The sequence below is a fragment of the Calliphora vicina genome, chromosome 4, assembly GCF_958450345.1.
Source record: "Calliphora vicina chromosome 4, idCalVici1.1, whole genome shotgun sequence".
Lineage (NCBI taxonomy): Eukaryota > Metazoa > Arthropoda > Insecta > Diptera > Calliphoridae > Calliphora > Calliphora vicina.
Genome location: NC_088783.1, coordinates 53440384 through 53455577, shown reverse-complemented (window position 1 = coordinate 53455577; position 15194 = coordinate 53440384). Strand labels below are relative to the sequence as shown.

The following is a 15194-nucleotide window of genomic DNA, read 5'->3' as shown; positions in this document are numbered from 1 at the left end:
GGTTAATTTTTGTTTATTTTAATCGATTTCTATCTTGGTGCTATTTTTTTGACTGATGAATTTCTTAGGTATTTATTTTATGTTGTTTTTTTAAAAAAACTTTTTTATGTTTGAAAGTTTAGTGAATTAAATATAAATTTATACAAAAACATCCAAAATCACTTCAACAGTTTTTACGTAATATTATTATATAACAATATGAATGTCGTGTGGCTATTTTTTTTGACCGAAGCTGTATTAAATCCGATTTTTTAAAAAATAGTCGGTTAATTATTCGAGTAAAAAAATATTCGGTTTATTATTCGAATGCAAAAACGTTTACAAAAATCGATTTTTTTTACAAAATTACACGGATTCAAATAAAAATCGAATAGTGGAAAAAATATCTTAATTATTTATTTTACCGAAAAATTTCCTAAATATTTATTTTCCTTAATTATTTTATTAAAAGCTCATATTTAATCCTTTTTTACAAACAATATTGGTTAATTATTCGAGTATAAAATATCCAGTTAATTATTCGAATAAAAAGCCGAATAATCAAACATATTTCATAAATATTTTTCATAAAATATCATATTTAATCCGATTTAAAAAAAATATTCGATTAATTATTCGAGTATAAAGTATCCAGTTAATTATTCGAATGCAAAATGGAAAAATGTTCAAAAAAAATAAATTATAATATTAAAGCCAAGATTTTATTTACAAAATTACCCGGATAGTTATCCGAATAAAAATCGTATATGTAAAGGAAAAAATATCTTAAACATTTATTTTTCTTAACATATTATATTTAATTAAATATTTCGAAAAATTATTCGGATAATTATTCGCATACAAAATAACCGGTTAATTATTCGAATAAAATAACTGAATAATCGACAAATTTCCTAAATATTTATTTATCTTAATTGTTTTATTAAAATAAAATATTTAATTAAATTTTTTACAAAAACTAATCGGATACTTATCCGAGTAGAAAATATTCGGTTAATTATTATAATGCAAGACAAAAAAAATGTTTTTCATTAAAATTATCATATTTAAGCTGATTTTTTTTACAAAATTACAGGGATAATTATTCGAATAAAAATCGAATAATGGAAAAAATATCTTAAATATTTATTTTTCTTAATTTTTCCATTAACATATCCAATTTAAGCAAATATTTTGTAAAAATTATTCGGATAATTATTCACATACAAAATAACCGGATAATTATTCGAATAAAAATACTGAATAATCAAACATTTTAATTTTTATTCTCTTTTTTTATTAAAATATATTTAATCCGATTAACTAACTATTCGAGTAAAAACGTGTTAATTTGCCCTGTTTATTTTTTGTTTATTTTAATCGAATTCTATATTGATGCTATTTTTTTGACTGATGAATTTCTTAGGAATTTTATATATGTATGTATGTAGTAGTAGTTTTTCTTTAAAGTTTAGTGATTATGTATACATACAAAAATCAATTTTAATCAATATTATTATTAAAATCAATTTATTATGTAACAATATGAATGTCGTGGTGCTATGATTTTGACCGCAGGTGTATTTTGTAAAGGTTTTAAAACTAAAAATAAGTTGTTATTGTATTGTCACTCACTGTATAATTTTTTCAAGGTCATTGCAAATTTTCATCCTAAAAGTAGGCAATGGAAATTTTGTTTTTTACAGACACGGTGGTGGTTGAATTAGAAAGTGGTGAAAAAGTCTGTCGTCCTTTTTTCGAGTCCTAATTTTCTTTCTCACCACATTATTTATTTTTATCATATTCACAAACTTTTTTTTTATAAATAAAAAAAAATTTTTTTGCTATTTTTTTTTTTTTAAAAAAAAAAAAAAAATAAAAAAAATTTTTTTTTGTTTGTCGTCCGTTGTTCGTCCTAAAAGTTGTTTTTTTTTTGTTTGTAAAATTAAAAAAAATTATTTTTTTTTGGTTTTTTTTTTCCAAACTAAATTTTTTTTCAGTTAGTTTTTTTTTGTACTGTATATGTATTTTACTTTTCAAAATATAGAGATTGGTATTAAACGATAACTTTGTATTGTTATCAACATTACTGATAAGAATACCAATACCATACCAATCATACCACAAACAACAATAATAATTGTGGTCACAAAATTTTAATCAATATTTTGCAAAATTCTGATAAAATGAAACATATTTAAAGCTAATTTTTGCAAAATAAACTTAGTTTTTAAATAAAATTACAAATAAATTAAACCTGACTAAAGAAAGCAATAAAATTGTAAACATGGCTGCTATACCACCAAAATACATATCTGCCGATGATGTGGAAAAACTCCTAACTTGGCCGCTGGTAAATGAAGCTGTAGAGGAAGCTTTAAAAGCAACCGGACAAACTGAAGCAGATCCTGTAAATCCTCAACATTCCTATGCTGTACAACCAGCCCGTTCCATGACGCCCAGTGGCGATCGTACAAAGCTTTTAATGTGTATGCCAGGTTTTGTAGGCAACTATACATTAGGTGCCGCCGACAATAAGAAAAATACTTTAGCTTGCAAGTTGGTAACATCATTTGCTTCCAATCAACATCTTACACCGCCTGTACCCAATATCTTGGCCAACATTTTACTGTTCAACAATCAAACGGGTCATTTGCAATGCATTATGGATGGCACTCAAATAACTGCCTGGCGCACAGCTGCCGCTTCCATAGTGGCCACAAAATATTTGTATTTCAAACGTTTTCCTGAGGATGCCAACAAGGCCATTCGATTGGCTGTTATTGGTTGTGGTGTACAAGGACAATCTCATGCCCTAGGCATGTGCAAGACATTTAATGTTATCGATGTTTATCTGTATAATCGCACTAAAGCGAAGGCGGATCTATTGGCCGACAAATTGAAAGCAGAATTCCCTACCAGAGTCCATGTTTGCGATACTGCAGAGAAGGCAGTACAAGAGGCTGATGTGGTGTGTGTGGGAACCTACTCACCAACTGCTTTAATAAACTATGCCATGCTTAAAGGGAATGATGTGCACATAAATAGTGAGTTGATGAAAACTGTTCACCTAACTTTGTGAAATTTTTTTGTATGACTTGTTTTTGTTTTAAATTAGTATGGAAATATTTTCAAAGTAAATCTGAACAATACATACCTTTAATTTCTTAATTTTAGCTGTTGGCGCTGGCCAGGTTCACTTTGGTGAAGTGGCCCAAGATATTTATGACCAGAGTGTGGTTTACGTGGACTCTATGCTCAGTGCTAAAGTTGAGCTGAAAGATCTTAAGGCTCGCATTGTGGGCGAGGTTGGTGAAGTCATACGTAATGGCAAGAGAACGGAAAATGAGCGTATCACTATTTATCAATCTATGGGTAAGTTTCCAACCAAAAAAGAAATGTCTTAATAAAGTCTTGTTGGACTTTAAAACACAGCCCAATTATGAAAAAAAATACCCCGGGAGTATTTTCCCTATTCAAATTCTATGTTAAAAAAACGAAAAGGAAAAAAACTCCCGGGGAATTTTTTCATAATTGTGCTGACAGTGATCTGTAATAATATATTTTTTAATTCTTTCTAGGCATTGCTGCGGAAGATTGCACTGTTGCACAAGCAATTTACGATGCTACTATTAAGGAGAAAAATTGCTCATGAATTTAATTTCCCTTTTTTAATAAAAATAATTGAAATATAAATATTATTAATTCATTTTTGCAATAATCATAATTGAAGATACATTTAGGGTACTTTTATGTGTAGAAAATGTTAGTTTCTGAAACCAAATAAAAAAATTAGATTATAATCGATTGACATATAGAACAGGGACGATAGATAGATGATAGTTTTCGCAGTGGCAATAGCAACTTTTCCGCAGTTCTGTAAACCGAATTCGGGTAACGTTTTTTTTTGGGATTTAAAACGAATTTACATATTTCGTAGCTCTGAAAATCGAATCCACAGAATTTACTCGTTTCACTTACCAGTAAACAAATAAACATGTTTCTATTACAAAATCGTGCGATTTCAAGTATATCAAATTCTCAATTTTATGAATAAAAATTCCCCGGGAGTTTTTTCTCATTTTTCCTATTCAAATTCAATGGGGAAAAAACTCCCGGGGAACAAATTCCCGAGGAATTTTGTATTCATAATTGGGCTGAATAGGTTTTTGAAAATCGTTCGTTTTTAGATATTCGGCTCTGTTCTGTAACAGAATACGAGTAATGTTTTTGATTTTAAAACGTATTCATATACTTAGTTGTTCTATAAAATCGAATAGACCTGATTTAGTTTAAAGAACCCTAAATGTACAAAATCGTGCAATTTGATATGTAAACCGAACTCGAGTAAAGTTTTCATTTAAAAAACAATTTCACATATTTTGGTGTACTGTCGAGTCCACATGATTTACTTTTTTTTACTTGCGATTTCAACAGATTTCACTCGTTTTTAAAACCACATGGTTTTAAGACTGATGCGACTATAAATTATTAGTTATTGAACACAGAATCATTCCCCCCAGTTTAAAACGAATTCGAGTAACGTTTTCTGTAAACCGAAATATTTACTCGTTCTACTTTCGAGAAATCAAGAATAAAAAAGTTTACCGATTTTGAACATTAAAAAAGGGGGGTTACTCGCTAATTCGATTCGAAATTAAATCTTTTCGAATTACAATGTATTTAGCACACATTTTCGAAAATTTTCGTTTTCGGATTGCGTTACGCAGTAACCGCCCAGGTTGGTTTCGATTTACAGAACAACCGAACTTTAGTTCAGCCAGAAATTTGTGCTTGATCTCTGACAACGCAACTGAATTTCAGTTGCCATTAGTGTTCCTAATTTCCCGGACTTTATTCCTTCCCGGGAGGAAATTAAAAAATCGTTTCATTCCCGTGAATTTTTGAATACTAAATTAAACCAAGCGGTTACGGCGTAACTCCTTCCGAAAACGAAAATGTTCGAAATTGTGTGCTATATACATACACATCTGCTCAAAATAATAGATACACCAAAATTTATTTTTTAAAAACGAAAAAAAATAATGGTATATTGTAAAATTATAAAAAAAATTCAGTCGATTTTTATTTATAGTTAAAAGGAGAGTAAAAAACAAAAACAAAATATTTCATAATTAATAATAAATATTATAAAGTAAATTAAATTTCTTAAATTTCGAAAAATTTGGTGCTCATAATAATAGATACATTTTTAAAAATTCTTATTAAACAAAAGCTAATAAATTTTATCTTAAAAAAATTAGTTTATTATTAAAGTAAAGCTAGTATCCAGTATATCCACCTTTGTTTTGTAAAACTTTCTCCACTCTTCTGGGCATACTGGATATCAAGTTCTGACACTTCTCCAATGGAATCTCGTACCATATTTTTTGCGTTTTCTCCCATAAATCGTCTTTATTTTTGAAAACTTCCTTCGAAAGCCTTATCTTTAATTCACTCCACAAGTTTTCTATTGGGTTTAAATCAGGGGATTGGCTGGGCCAGCTTAAAACAGGTACGTTATTCTCCAAGAACCAGTTTTTAACTAATCTTGAACTATGTTTTGGGTCGTTGTCCTGCTGGAATGTCCATATTAATGGCATATTTTCCGATGCATATGGAAGCATTACGTTTTCCAATATGTCTCTATACCCACTAGCATTCATGGTATCTTCTATTCGGAATATCGGACCAACACCATTCCATGAAAAGCAACCCCAAACCATTATGTTTCCCCCGCCATGTTTTACCGTCTTTTTTGTAAATTTAACGTGGAATTCTTTTCCTTTTGGTCGGCGTACATTTCTTTGGCAGTCGTTTCCAAACAAATTTATTTTTGTTTCGTCGCTCCATAAAATATTTCTCCATTTTTTTTCGCCTTCACACCCGGACCATTGTAAGTGCTCTTTAGCAAATTCTAATCTTGTCTTGATATTTTTTTGGCGCATTAGTGGCACTTTTCTGGCAATTCTTCCCGGCAATTTAGCTTGTAAAAGACGACGACGAACTGTTTGTGGACTGATTTCGTTACATAGCTCCGCAGAAATAGCTTTCGATGATATGAAAGGGTCTTTTTTAACCATAAGGACGATCCGCCTATCTGTTTCTGGACTGGTTTTCTTTGGTCTACCGCGAGTTTCTCTTTTTTGTTTTTTAGATAAAGCTTTTTGGACAAAATGTAAAGATCTTCCTATGCTCTTTGCTATTTCCCGTAATGATTTTCCTTGATTTCTCATCGTTTGAACAATTTTTTTCTCATCTTCGGTACAATGATGATTTCGTCCCATTTTCTTCAAAAGAGTCCTATTTTTTATAAAATTGTTGCTAAAATTTAAAATATACTTACTGTTTCACGTAGATAGGAACAAAAAATTGCACAAAAAAAAAATTGTATATTGTACAAATTACAAATTACTGATGTGTATCTATTTTTATGAGCAAATAATTTTTTGTAATTCAAATAAATTCGTTTTTAAAAATCAACATGAAAGCAAATAGTTGCCAGATTTTTGACTGACATGACATTGCCAGATAGAAATTTTAATAATATGATGTATTCTTAACGCTTAACGAAATTTTCAATGTTACCGCCATTTAAATTTTTTCCAATTAGGTGTATCTATTATTTTGAGCAGATGTGTACATTGTAATTCGAAACGATTTCTTTTCGAATCGAATTAGACTTGTATTAGACCTTTTCAATTCGGTTCGAAGGGAAATCCTTTCGAATTACAATAAGTCCAATCATGAATAAAAAATCCGCGGAAGTTTTTTTCCTTTTCCCAATTTTCCTATTCAAATTCAGTGTCAAAAATGGGAAAAGAGAAAAAAAACTACCGCGGAGTTTTTTATTCATGATTTTGCTGAATGTATTTTTTTGTTATGGTCTCTAAATATGAATATCCTTAGAAGTTGTAATGTTAGCCATCTTAATATTATAATTTCACAAGCAATCTGGGGGGTTACTGCCTAACTTAATCCGAAAACGAAAATGTTGAAAATGTGTGCTAAATACATGGTATTGAATTAGGAAGTAACTGAATATTGTAACCTTAAGATGAAAACTTATAAAGAAATCCCCGAACATTTTCAAAATAATATTCCCGATACTATAAGAGGGTGATGCAAAACTTCCGAACCACTTCATTCTAAATAGTTTTTAACAGGTATTACAACATGTGATCGAGCGTTGTCACGATGGAATATTACGGTTTCATGTGTGGCCGCATATTCTGGGCGTTTTTCTGCCAATGCTCACTTCAAACAAATCAGTTGCGTTCGGTACAGTTTCCCTGTGATGGTCTGACCGGATTACAGCATCTAATAATAGATAGGACCCTTTTGTTCCCACCAAATACAGAGCATTACCTTAGAGCAATGAATATTTGGATTTGGTTCGATCTCTTACGTTTCGGGTTATCGTAAGTAATGATTCGGTGCAAAAATTAATTTCTTTTATAGCGATCAAGCAGCACTTCAGACATAGAAAACCGTCTTTCAAGGTTTCTCGGCTTCAATTCGTATGGTAACAATTTCCCTGCATTTGCATGAATCCTGCTGCTAGCAAACATTTTGAAATTGCTGCTAGAGTAGCTCCCAAGCTCTTGTTGAGTTTGATAACAATCTCTATGAAGTAATACCTCCAATTCTTGGTCTTCCAACTTTTCTTTGACTTCCGTGTCAAATTCAGCACTTCCGAACGGCAAAAAATCATCTCTCGCACTTTGAAACCTATGGAACACATTCACCATGAGCTTGGTGTGCTTCAGTGGCACTTTTTTTCAAATTAAATAAGTAAAGCCCAACTTCTCGCATATGACGCTTTTTTGTTGGCACAAAATTCTACACTTTCGAATCAAAAAATAACTTTGTTATTTACACTATGAAATAACATATAAGTTATTAAAAACAAAAATCCCGTTCAAAAGATACGCCATTTTTAAGGCAAATGTTTTTAATAAATTCTAATAATCACCTGTTTTTTTTATACGTTATTATGAAAATAAACGTCCAATAAAAATATACCTCAAAGTACAGTATATATATTTTTAAATAATTTGTAAATTTTTTTTATTTAATGTCTTGATTTTTTTTATTTTATTTTTTTTTTTTGTTAAATTTTTTTCTTGCATATTTTCTTTTAATTTTTTAAGTAAAATTTATTTTAATGCAATTTATGTTTATTTTTTTATATTTAATTTTTTTGTTTTAAATATTGGTATTGGGTTTTTTTCATCATCATCATTAGATTTTTTCATATTTATGTTTAAATTTAATATGATAATCCTAGAGATTTTTTTGTTTTGTTTTAATTTAATTTTATGCATACACTTTTTTTATTTTTATTTAATTTTTTTTTTTGTTTAATTAAACCATAAATAATTTCAAAATTGAAATTTTATATATTTATTTATATGTAATTTGTTAATTAAAGATATTATAGAGAGAGGGAGAGAGAGATAGAGAAAAGAGGAGTGTGTGTGTTATGTTGTGTGTGGATGAGAGTGTTTCATGTTTGTGTGTATGTATATAAAGTTGAGAATTTGTTTTTAATTAGTGGTAATGTTGTTTTATTTTGTTTTTAATTCTTTTTTAAATATTTTAATTTACGGGGTTATATGCTAAAAATGTTTAAGATTTTGTTTGTTTGTTTTTTTGTCCATATATATTTTATTTATTTATATATATATTTTTGTTTTAATTTTTCTTCTTTTTTTTAATAATAACTATTGGGGGAAACTTTTTTTAAATATATTTTATTTATTTTCATATTGTTTTCTGGTTTTGTTTTGTTTAATTTAAGTTTTATTATAATATTATTTATATGTTTTATTTATACTTTTTTTTGTTTTGTTTTATTTTTTATAATAGTAAAATACTCAACAAATATTTATTTTTTTTTATTATAGATTTTTTTTAATTTAAAAAAAGATTTTTTATTTTTTTTCTTTATTAATAATAACTACATAGTATTTTTTTAAATAAAAAATAAAAGGAAAACATAAACAAATTTAATGTAATGTTTTTATAAGTTTAAATTAAACATGCATTTAATTTAGCATAGAAAAAAAATTCTTAATTTTTCTTTTTAAAATTTTCAAAAAAAAATAAAAAATTATTCAAAATAATAAAAATATAATTAATTAATTAAATTAAAATTATATTATAAAGTGTACGGTAGTTTTATGCTTATAAAATAAAAGGAAAATTGTGTTTGTGTGGGGAAATTTTATATTTTTTTGTTTTCTTTTTAGAATTTTTGTTTTTTCATTAATTTTAAACTTATAGAATAATTTAAAAATCTTATTTAATTAAAAAAGAAAATAATAATTAAAATAAAATAAAAATTTATTTATATTTTTACTTGGTTATTGTTCTGAACTTTTTTCTTTAAATTTAATTTATAATATTTTAAATATATTTATATTATATATAATATGTATATATATAAAGAGATTTACTATTTACAAAGAGTTAAATTTTGTTTTAATTTAATTTAGCATTTTCTTTCTTTAAAGCTTAACTTAAAAATTTTGCTTTTAATTACTAAAGTTTTTTGTTTTTTTTTTTTGTTTGTTTTATTTATAGAAATATTGAAGAACAATTTGTTTGCTTTTGTTTTATATAAGGGCAGGGAGGATGTGGGATGTTTTTTTCTTTTGTCTGAGAAGGAAATGTTTTATTTTATTCATACCAATCATATTTTGCTTTTAACTACAGTTTTTTTTTTTTTTGTTTTGTTATTTTAATGAATTTATTTTTAGTTTTATATTAAATTTCGGTAAATTTTCTTGTTTTTTTTCTGTTAATTTTATTTTCAGCTGTTTTTATTAAATTGTTAATTTATTTTGTTAAATACACATCAATTTTATTTTGGAATATTTTAGTAAGAGCTTAAAATCAAAGTTTTGTTAATGAAATTCAAATAAAAATTAAAGTTGTAAAGGAGTAAAATCATATTTTTGAAATCCTAAATGTTGTAATGTATTGCTTTTCGAGTTCAAGTTAGATTTTTAAACAGCTTTCATAGAAAATGCCTTCAAGATAATAGATTCTTTAAGCAATTTTGAAAATGTTTCTTATAAAGTAAAATTAAAACGAATTCACATAGTATGGGGTTCTAAAAATCGAAATCACCAGATTTGCTCGTTTTTTCTTTCGATTAAACAAACATGTTTAATTGCAGGCCCGTCACACATTTCATTTGGAATGGTTTCAATTCCCTAGTAATTGCTGTCGTGACTTTTCATTCACAATAGTTGATTTTGTTCGTAACAGCTGTTTATTGTTTACAAGATTCCGTCTAAAAATTTCACATCATGGGGAACACATTTCTTATGAAATATTGATTAGTGATGGTTGTAATTATTCCGATTGATTTTGTTTTTTCTTCAGTTTCCGTTGAATTTTGTCAATTCCTAGATTTGTTTATCAGTCCTGTCACATATTTTGTTCAGAATGGTTTCAATTCCATAGTTTTTTTATTCCGATCGTTTTCGTTTTAGCTTCTTCAGATTCCGTGTAATTTATTAATTCCAAAAATATTTAGTAATTCGGTATTTCTGATATTAATTTTAGTTGATTAAAATTTTTGAAAAACAAAACTTTTTTAAACAATTTAAAATAAGACTAAAGTCACCTCTTAACTAGAGCTAATCGGAAATCGGAAAACAGGTGACTAAAAAACTATTTCATTTTCCTGTTAGATTAGATTTATAGATCTATATGAGTGTTACAACTTAGACGGTTGCTAGATTTTAAACGATTTTGTAAGAATCCCCGATATGGTGCTCTACAGCAGTCTCATCATATACAAGATCCATAATATGTTGAATTTTAAGAAAATTTCGATCGAAAATGATGTCCCCAATTCGAGTAAAACGAGTAAATCTTTTTACAGAACACTATTGCGTTTAAAAACGCAATAGTTAATCGGGTTCGATTTACAGAACCTTTTCTTGAGTGCGACCATCTAAAAAGCAGATTAATTTTCTTCGATATTTGGTTATAGTTCCACATTGTTTCGCTGATTTACCAAATTCAATCTAATTTCGTGATGATCATGCGTTTGTTGTGCCAGAAAATATTGATGTGGCACTGATACAGGCCTGTCACACATTTTGTTCGGAATGGTTTCAATTTCGTAAATTTTATCTGGTCGATTTCGTTTAAAAAATATTTAATAATTCTGTATTTCTGATTTTAATTTGACATCGTTTTTTATATTAAAACAAAAGAAAAGTTTTTGGTACAGAATATTAAAAATTTTAGAAAAACAAATAATTACAAAGAAATATCATTTCCACTTTGAAAAATGATAGTGGTTACATTCCGAATGATATTTTCGTTTTACTTTTCCTGAAAAAGAAAATACGGAATTAATTTCACTTTCGATCGGAATGGAATTCTGTGACAGGCCTGATAATAAGCAAGCAAGATCTATGCGACTATTTGGGACATTTTGAACATTTAGCTGTTTGCAATGGATAACATAAATGACTCCTGCCAATATCTGGAAAGAAATGTTGAACAAACTCAATCGTTCAGCTTCAAATTATGATTATCGACTGTATGATATGATTGTTGCAAAGCGTACGGTGTGAAAAAATTCAGCCCACCATCATTACCGTGATATTATAACATAAAACGGCAAATTCGGAATGTTAGCTAGCTCATCAAAAGCACTCGCCAAACATGGATTATTCGCCACCACAACAATGCGAGCTGTGTTTTACAAGTTAGCTCAAAACAAGATACATTTTAAGCTCTTAAAATTTCGAATTTATGGATCAGCCCCGTGTCATTGAATTCATTATATTTCTGGTCATCAAAATTAAGTTGAAAACACTAATTTTAAAGAAACCAAACCTCTAAAAACAAAATCATATACGGTGACAAATATTTGTTTTTACTTCTTTTTTTCCAAAACATAAGTTGTAACCCTCGTATTACTCATTTCATAAAGATTTTCTCTTTGTATATAGATTTCGTAGACATAGAATTTTTGTTTGTAGTATTGAATTTTGGAATTTTTCAAAATTTTGAACATGTTTAGGCTTAAGTTTTATAAAACTAAATGCGATTAAGATGAATTAAGTCAGACTCAAGGACTGAATGTTATTGTTGCAACTCACACCTTAGAAGAAAGAATTGCAAAAGAAATTTAGTATGAGACACTTTTAAAATGTTTAAGTTTCAAGGTATGAGATGTTCAATTATTGTAATTTCTACTAATTCGAATCGAATAGTGAGTGATTTATGGTAATTAACCCCCAGAGGCAACTCTCCATAATTCTTTTTTAAAATGTTCGAAGGCCTCAAAGTTTCACTGATTTCAATCCGAAAACGGAAATGTTCGAAATTGTGTGCTAATTACATTGTAATTCAAAACTATTTTCTTTCGCGTCGAATTAGGGTGTAGTTAGAGTCTCAACGCAAAAGTATCAAATTTGTATGAAGAACACTCACTGACTGACACAAAAATAAGGACATTAGAAACTTTTATTTTAAAACCTTATTCTACGAAACTAGAAATTTCTAGTAAATATTATAAAAATTAAAAAAATATATATATACAATACATTATCAAATTCATTTAAAAACATAAAGGTGTTTTTTATGTTTACTCCCTTAACTACTTTATGGACTTTCATGAATTCTTTAAGCAAAACTTTAAAATTATTCTCTTAATGTGGTTTTTGTTTTTTTTTTTACGAAAAAACTCTGTGGCTGTGGCTACACAAAAATGTTTTGTAAATTGTTTGTTAAATATTATAATAAGTATAATAATTTTGTTTGTTTTGTTTATAATTATTTCAATACGAATTTTTTTCTTTCTTTGTCTTAAGATCTTTCTTTTCTGGTTTGCAAATTTAATAAAAATTTATCTGAAATATGTTGTTGTTTTTTTTGTTTAATTTTTTTGTTGTATTTTTCTTTCTTGTTGTGTTTTTTGTTTTGTTGTTGTTGTTGTGGTTTACTAAGCTTTTAAGGTAATATCTAAAATTTATTATATAATAATTATTATTATAGATGTTTATATTTATATTTATAGATATTATATATTTATATTTTATATTATTATTATATTTATAATATTATTATTATAATTAATCATAAAAGTAGGCTTATATATTCCATACAATTAATATTATTTAACTTAATTTTTCTTTTTTTCAATATACTCATTTTTTAGTTGTTTATTCTTTTTTTGTTTTGAAGAGAAAGATTTTTAGTTTTGTTTTAACAATTTACTTGTTACTGCTTGTTTTTTTAAAGAGAGTGTTGTTTTTGTGTAGTTTTTTTGTTAAAATTTAAAATTTTTTCTGTTTTTTCATAACTTTTCTTTTAGTTATTTGTTTTACATTAATAATTTTTTGTTTTAGTTTTACATTTTTTTCATTGTTTTTCTTTTTTAGGGTTTTATTAAAGTGGTAGTTTGTTTTATCTATTATTTATAACACATGCTAAACTTACAATTAAATTCATTCTTTAACTGTTTTATACTTTACTTTTCTTTTATTACTTCCAGCTTGTTAACAATTCTGCTTGTTTTCTTGGTATCAATTTTTTACATTTTCTTTTTCTAATAAATCTTAAAATCCTTTTACTTTTCTTTTCAGAAAAATACGTTTCCCAGTAGAAGTTTTTCTTTTTAATGCTAATTTAAAAAAAAGGGAAAAAGTTTTGGCTTTAAAAAAATAACTGGCTTTTGAGATAAATATTTTTTATTGACTTCTAATTTTTTTAAAATAAATTGTTGTCAATTTTGTTTAAAATACATTTGTGTAGCTAAATACATAATTTGTAGCCTAAATACTATAAAATAGTAAATTTGTTTACAAATTTTAACAAAATGTTTGTAGAAAGCATTTTTTACTATTTAATTTATAAAGAATTTTGTAAAATACTTAAATTTCAGAAAATTTTCTTAATTTAGAAATATTTTTTTAGAAAATAAATATGTACTTCGAAATTGTATACGGCTGGACTTTACTCTATTCGAAAATGTTCGAATTTGTATGCTAAATACATTCTCAAAAACGAACGTGTTTCCTTTCACATCGAATTACGTAACATGACTTAAAGAAAGTAAGAGACATTTTTATAAAAAAAATTCTCAAATTTTGAAACAAAATATTTTCGAATTCAAATTGAAATGAAACCATTATTTATTTTTTTTTTGTAAAATTTTCGAAAATCTAATCTTTCGAAATTTTATTGGCAAAATTTAAAAAAATTTTAAATTTTTTTCTCTCTTTGAATTCAAAAATAGAAATTCTTTTAGAAACAGAGGGGTTATTGTGTAATTTGTATTTTTGAATTCAATGGGAAAAAAATTTAAATTATTTTTTTTTTAAATTTAAAAATTTTGTTAGTTGCCAATAAAATATCGAATTCATTTCTAATAGAATTTTAAACAATTAATTTTGTTTCTCTTTTTGAACCGAAAAAGAAAAAAAATATATTTTTTTCGAAATAAATTTTGTTAAATTTTAACAAAATTTTAAAAATTTCAAAATATTTTTTTTTTAAATTTTTCAAAAGTTGTTTGTGGTTAAATTTGAAAAAAAATATTTAAAATTTTTACGAATTGAAATTTTGAAAACTCGATTTTTTTTACAAAATATTTAATTTTGTTTTTAAATTTTGAAATTTATTTTTTTTTTGAATTTCGATTATTTCAAAATTTTATTACATTTTTTTTAAAAAAAATTTTGGAAATTAGTTTTTCCCAAATTTATATATTTTTCTATTCTGTAAGAATAAATTTAAATCAAATTACGTAATTCTGATGGAATTTTGAAATGGTTTCTAATAGAAAATATATTTATTTATTTCTTTTTTAGAAAAATTTTAGAAATGGATTTTTAAACTGTTTTTAAATTCGAAAAAGAAGTAAATTTTTAAACAAAACATTTTACAAATCTTTCGAAATTTCATATTACTTAAAAAATCGAAAAAAAAAATTTTCAATTTCGAATTTTTCATAAAAATATGAAAAATTTAGAAAAAGTTTTCAAATATTTTATTTATTTTATTTATTTTCTTAATTAAAAATTCCAAAAATTTTGTTTACTTTCGTTTAAAAATCATTTCTTTGAATTGCAAATTCGAATAGAAAACTTATTTTCTAAAAAAAAAACTTTGTTAAAAATTATTAAGTCAAAACTTTAAAACCAAAATCTAAAACATTGATTTACAAAACTGTAAAA

The 15194-nt window shown here is 26.1% G+C and overlaps 1 protein-coding gene across 1 annotated transcript; it reads left to right on the top strand.

The window, feature by feature from the left end:
* The first annotated feature begins 2144 nt into the window (after positions 1-2144).
* LOC135956852 (ketimine reductase mu-crystallin) lies at positions 2145-3675 on the top strand. Its single transcript, XM_065507447.1, has 3 exons — positions 2145-3026; positions 3157-3354; positions 3561-3675. Exons 1-3 carry the CDS (start codon positions 2267-2269, stop codon positions 3632-3634), a joined length of 1032 nt encoding a protein of 343 aa, XP_065363519.1. The 5' UTR covers positions 2145-2266; the 3' UTR covers positions 3635-3675.
* The last annotated feature ends 11519 nt before the right edge of the window (positions 3676-15194 follow it).

Excerpts from the sequence above, each read along its gene's own strand:
- LOC135956852 (XM_065507447.1), top strand. The coding sequence starts at position 2,267 with ATGGCTGCTATACCACCAAAATACATATCTGCCGATGATGTGGAAAAA. Across the intron at positions 3,027-3,156 it reads GAATGATGTGCACATAAATA|CTGTTGGCGCTGGCCAGGTT; the intron begins GTGAGTTGATGA and ends TCTTAATTTTAG. Across the intron at positions 3,355-3,560 it reads CACTATTTATCAATCTATGG|GCATTGCTGCGGAAGATTGC; the intron begins GTAAGTTTCCAA and ends AATTCTTTCTAG.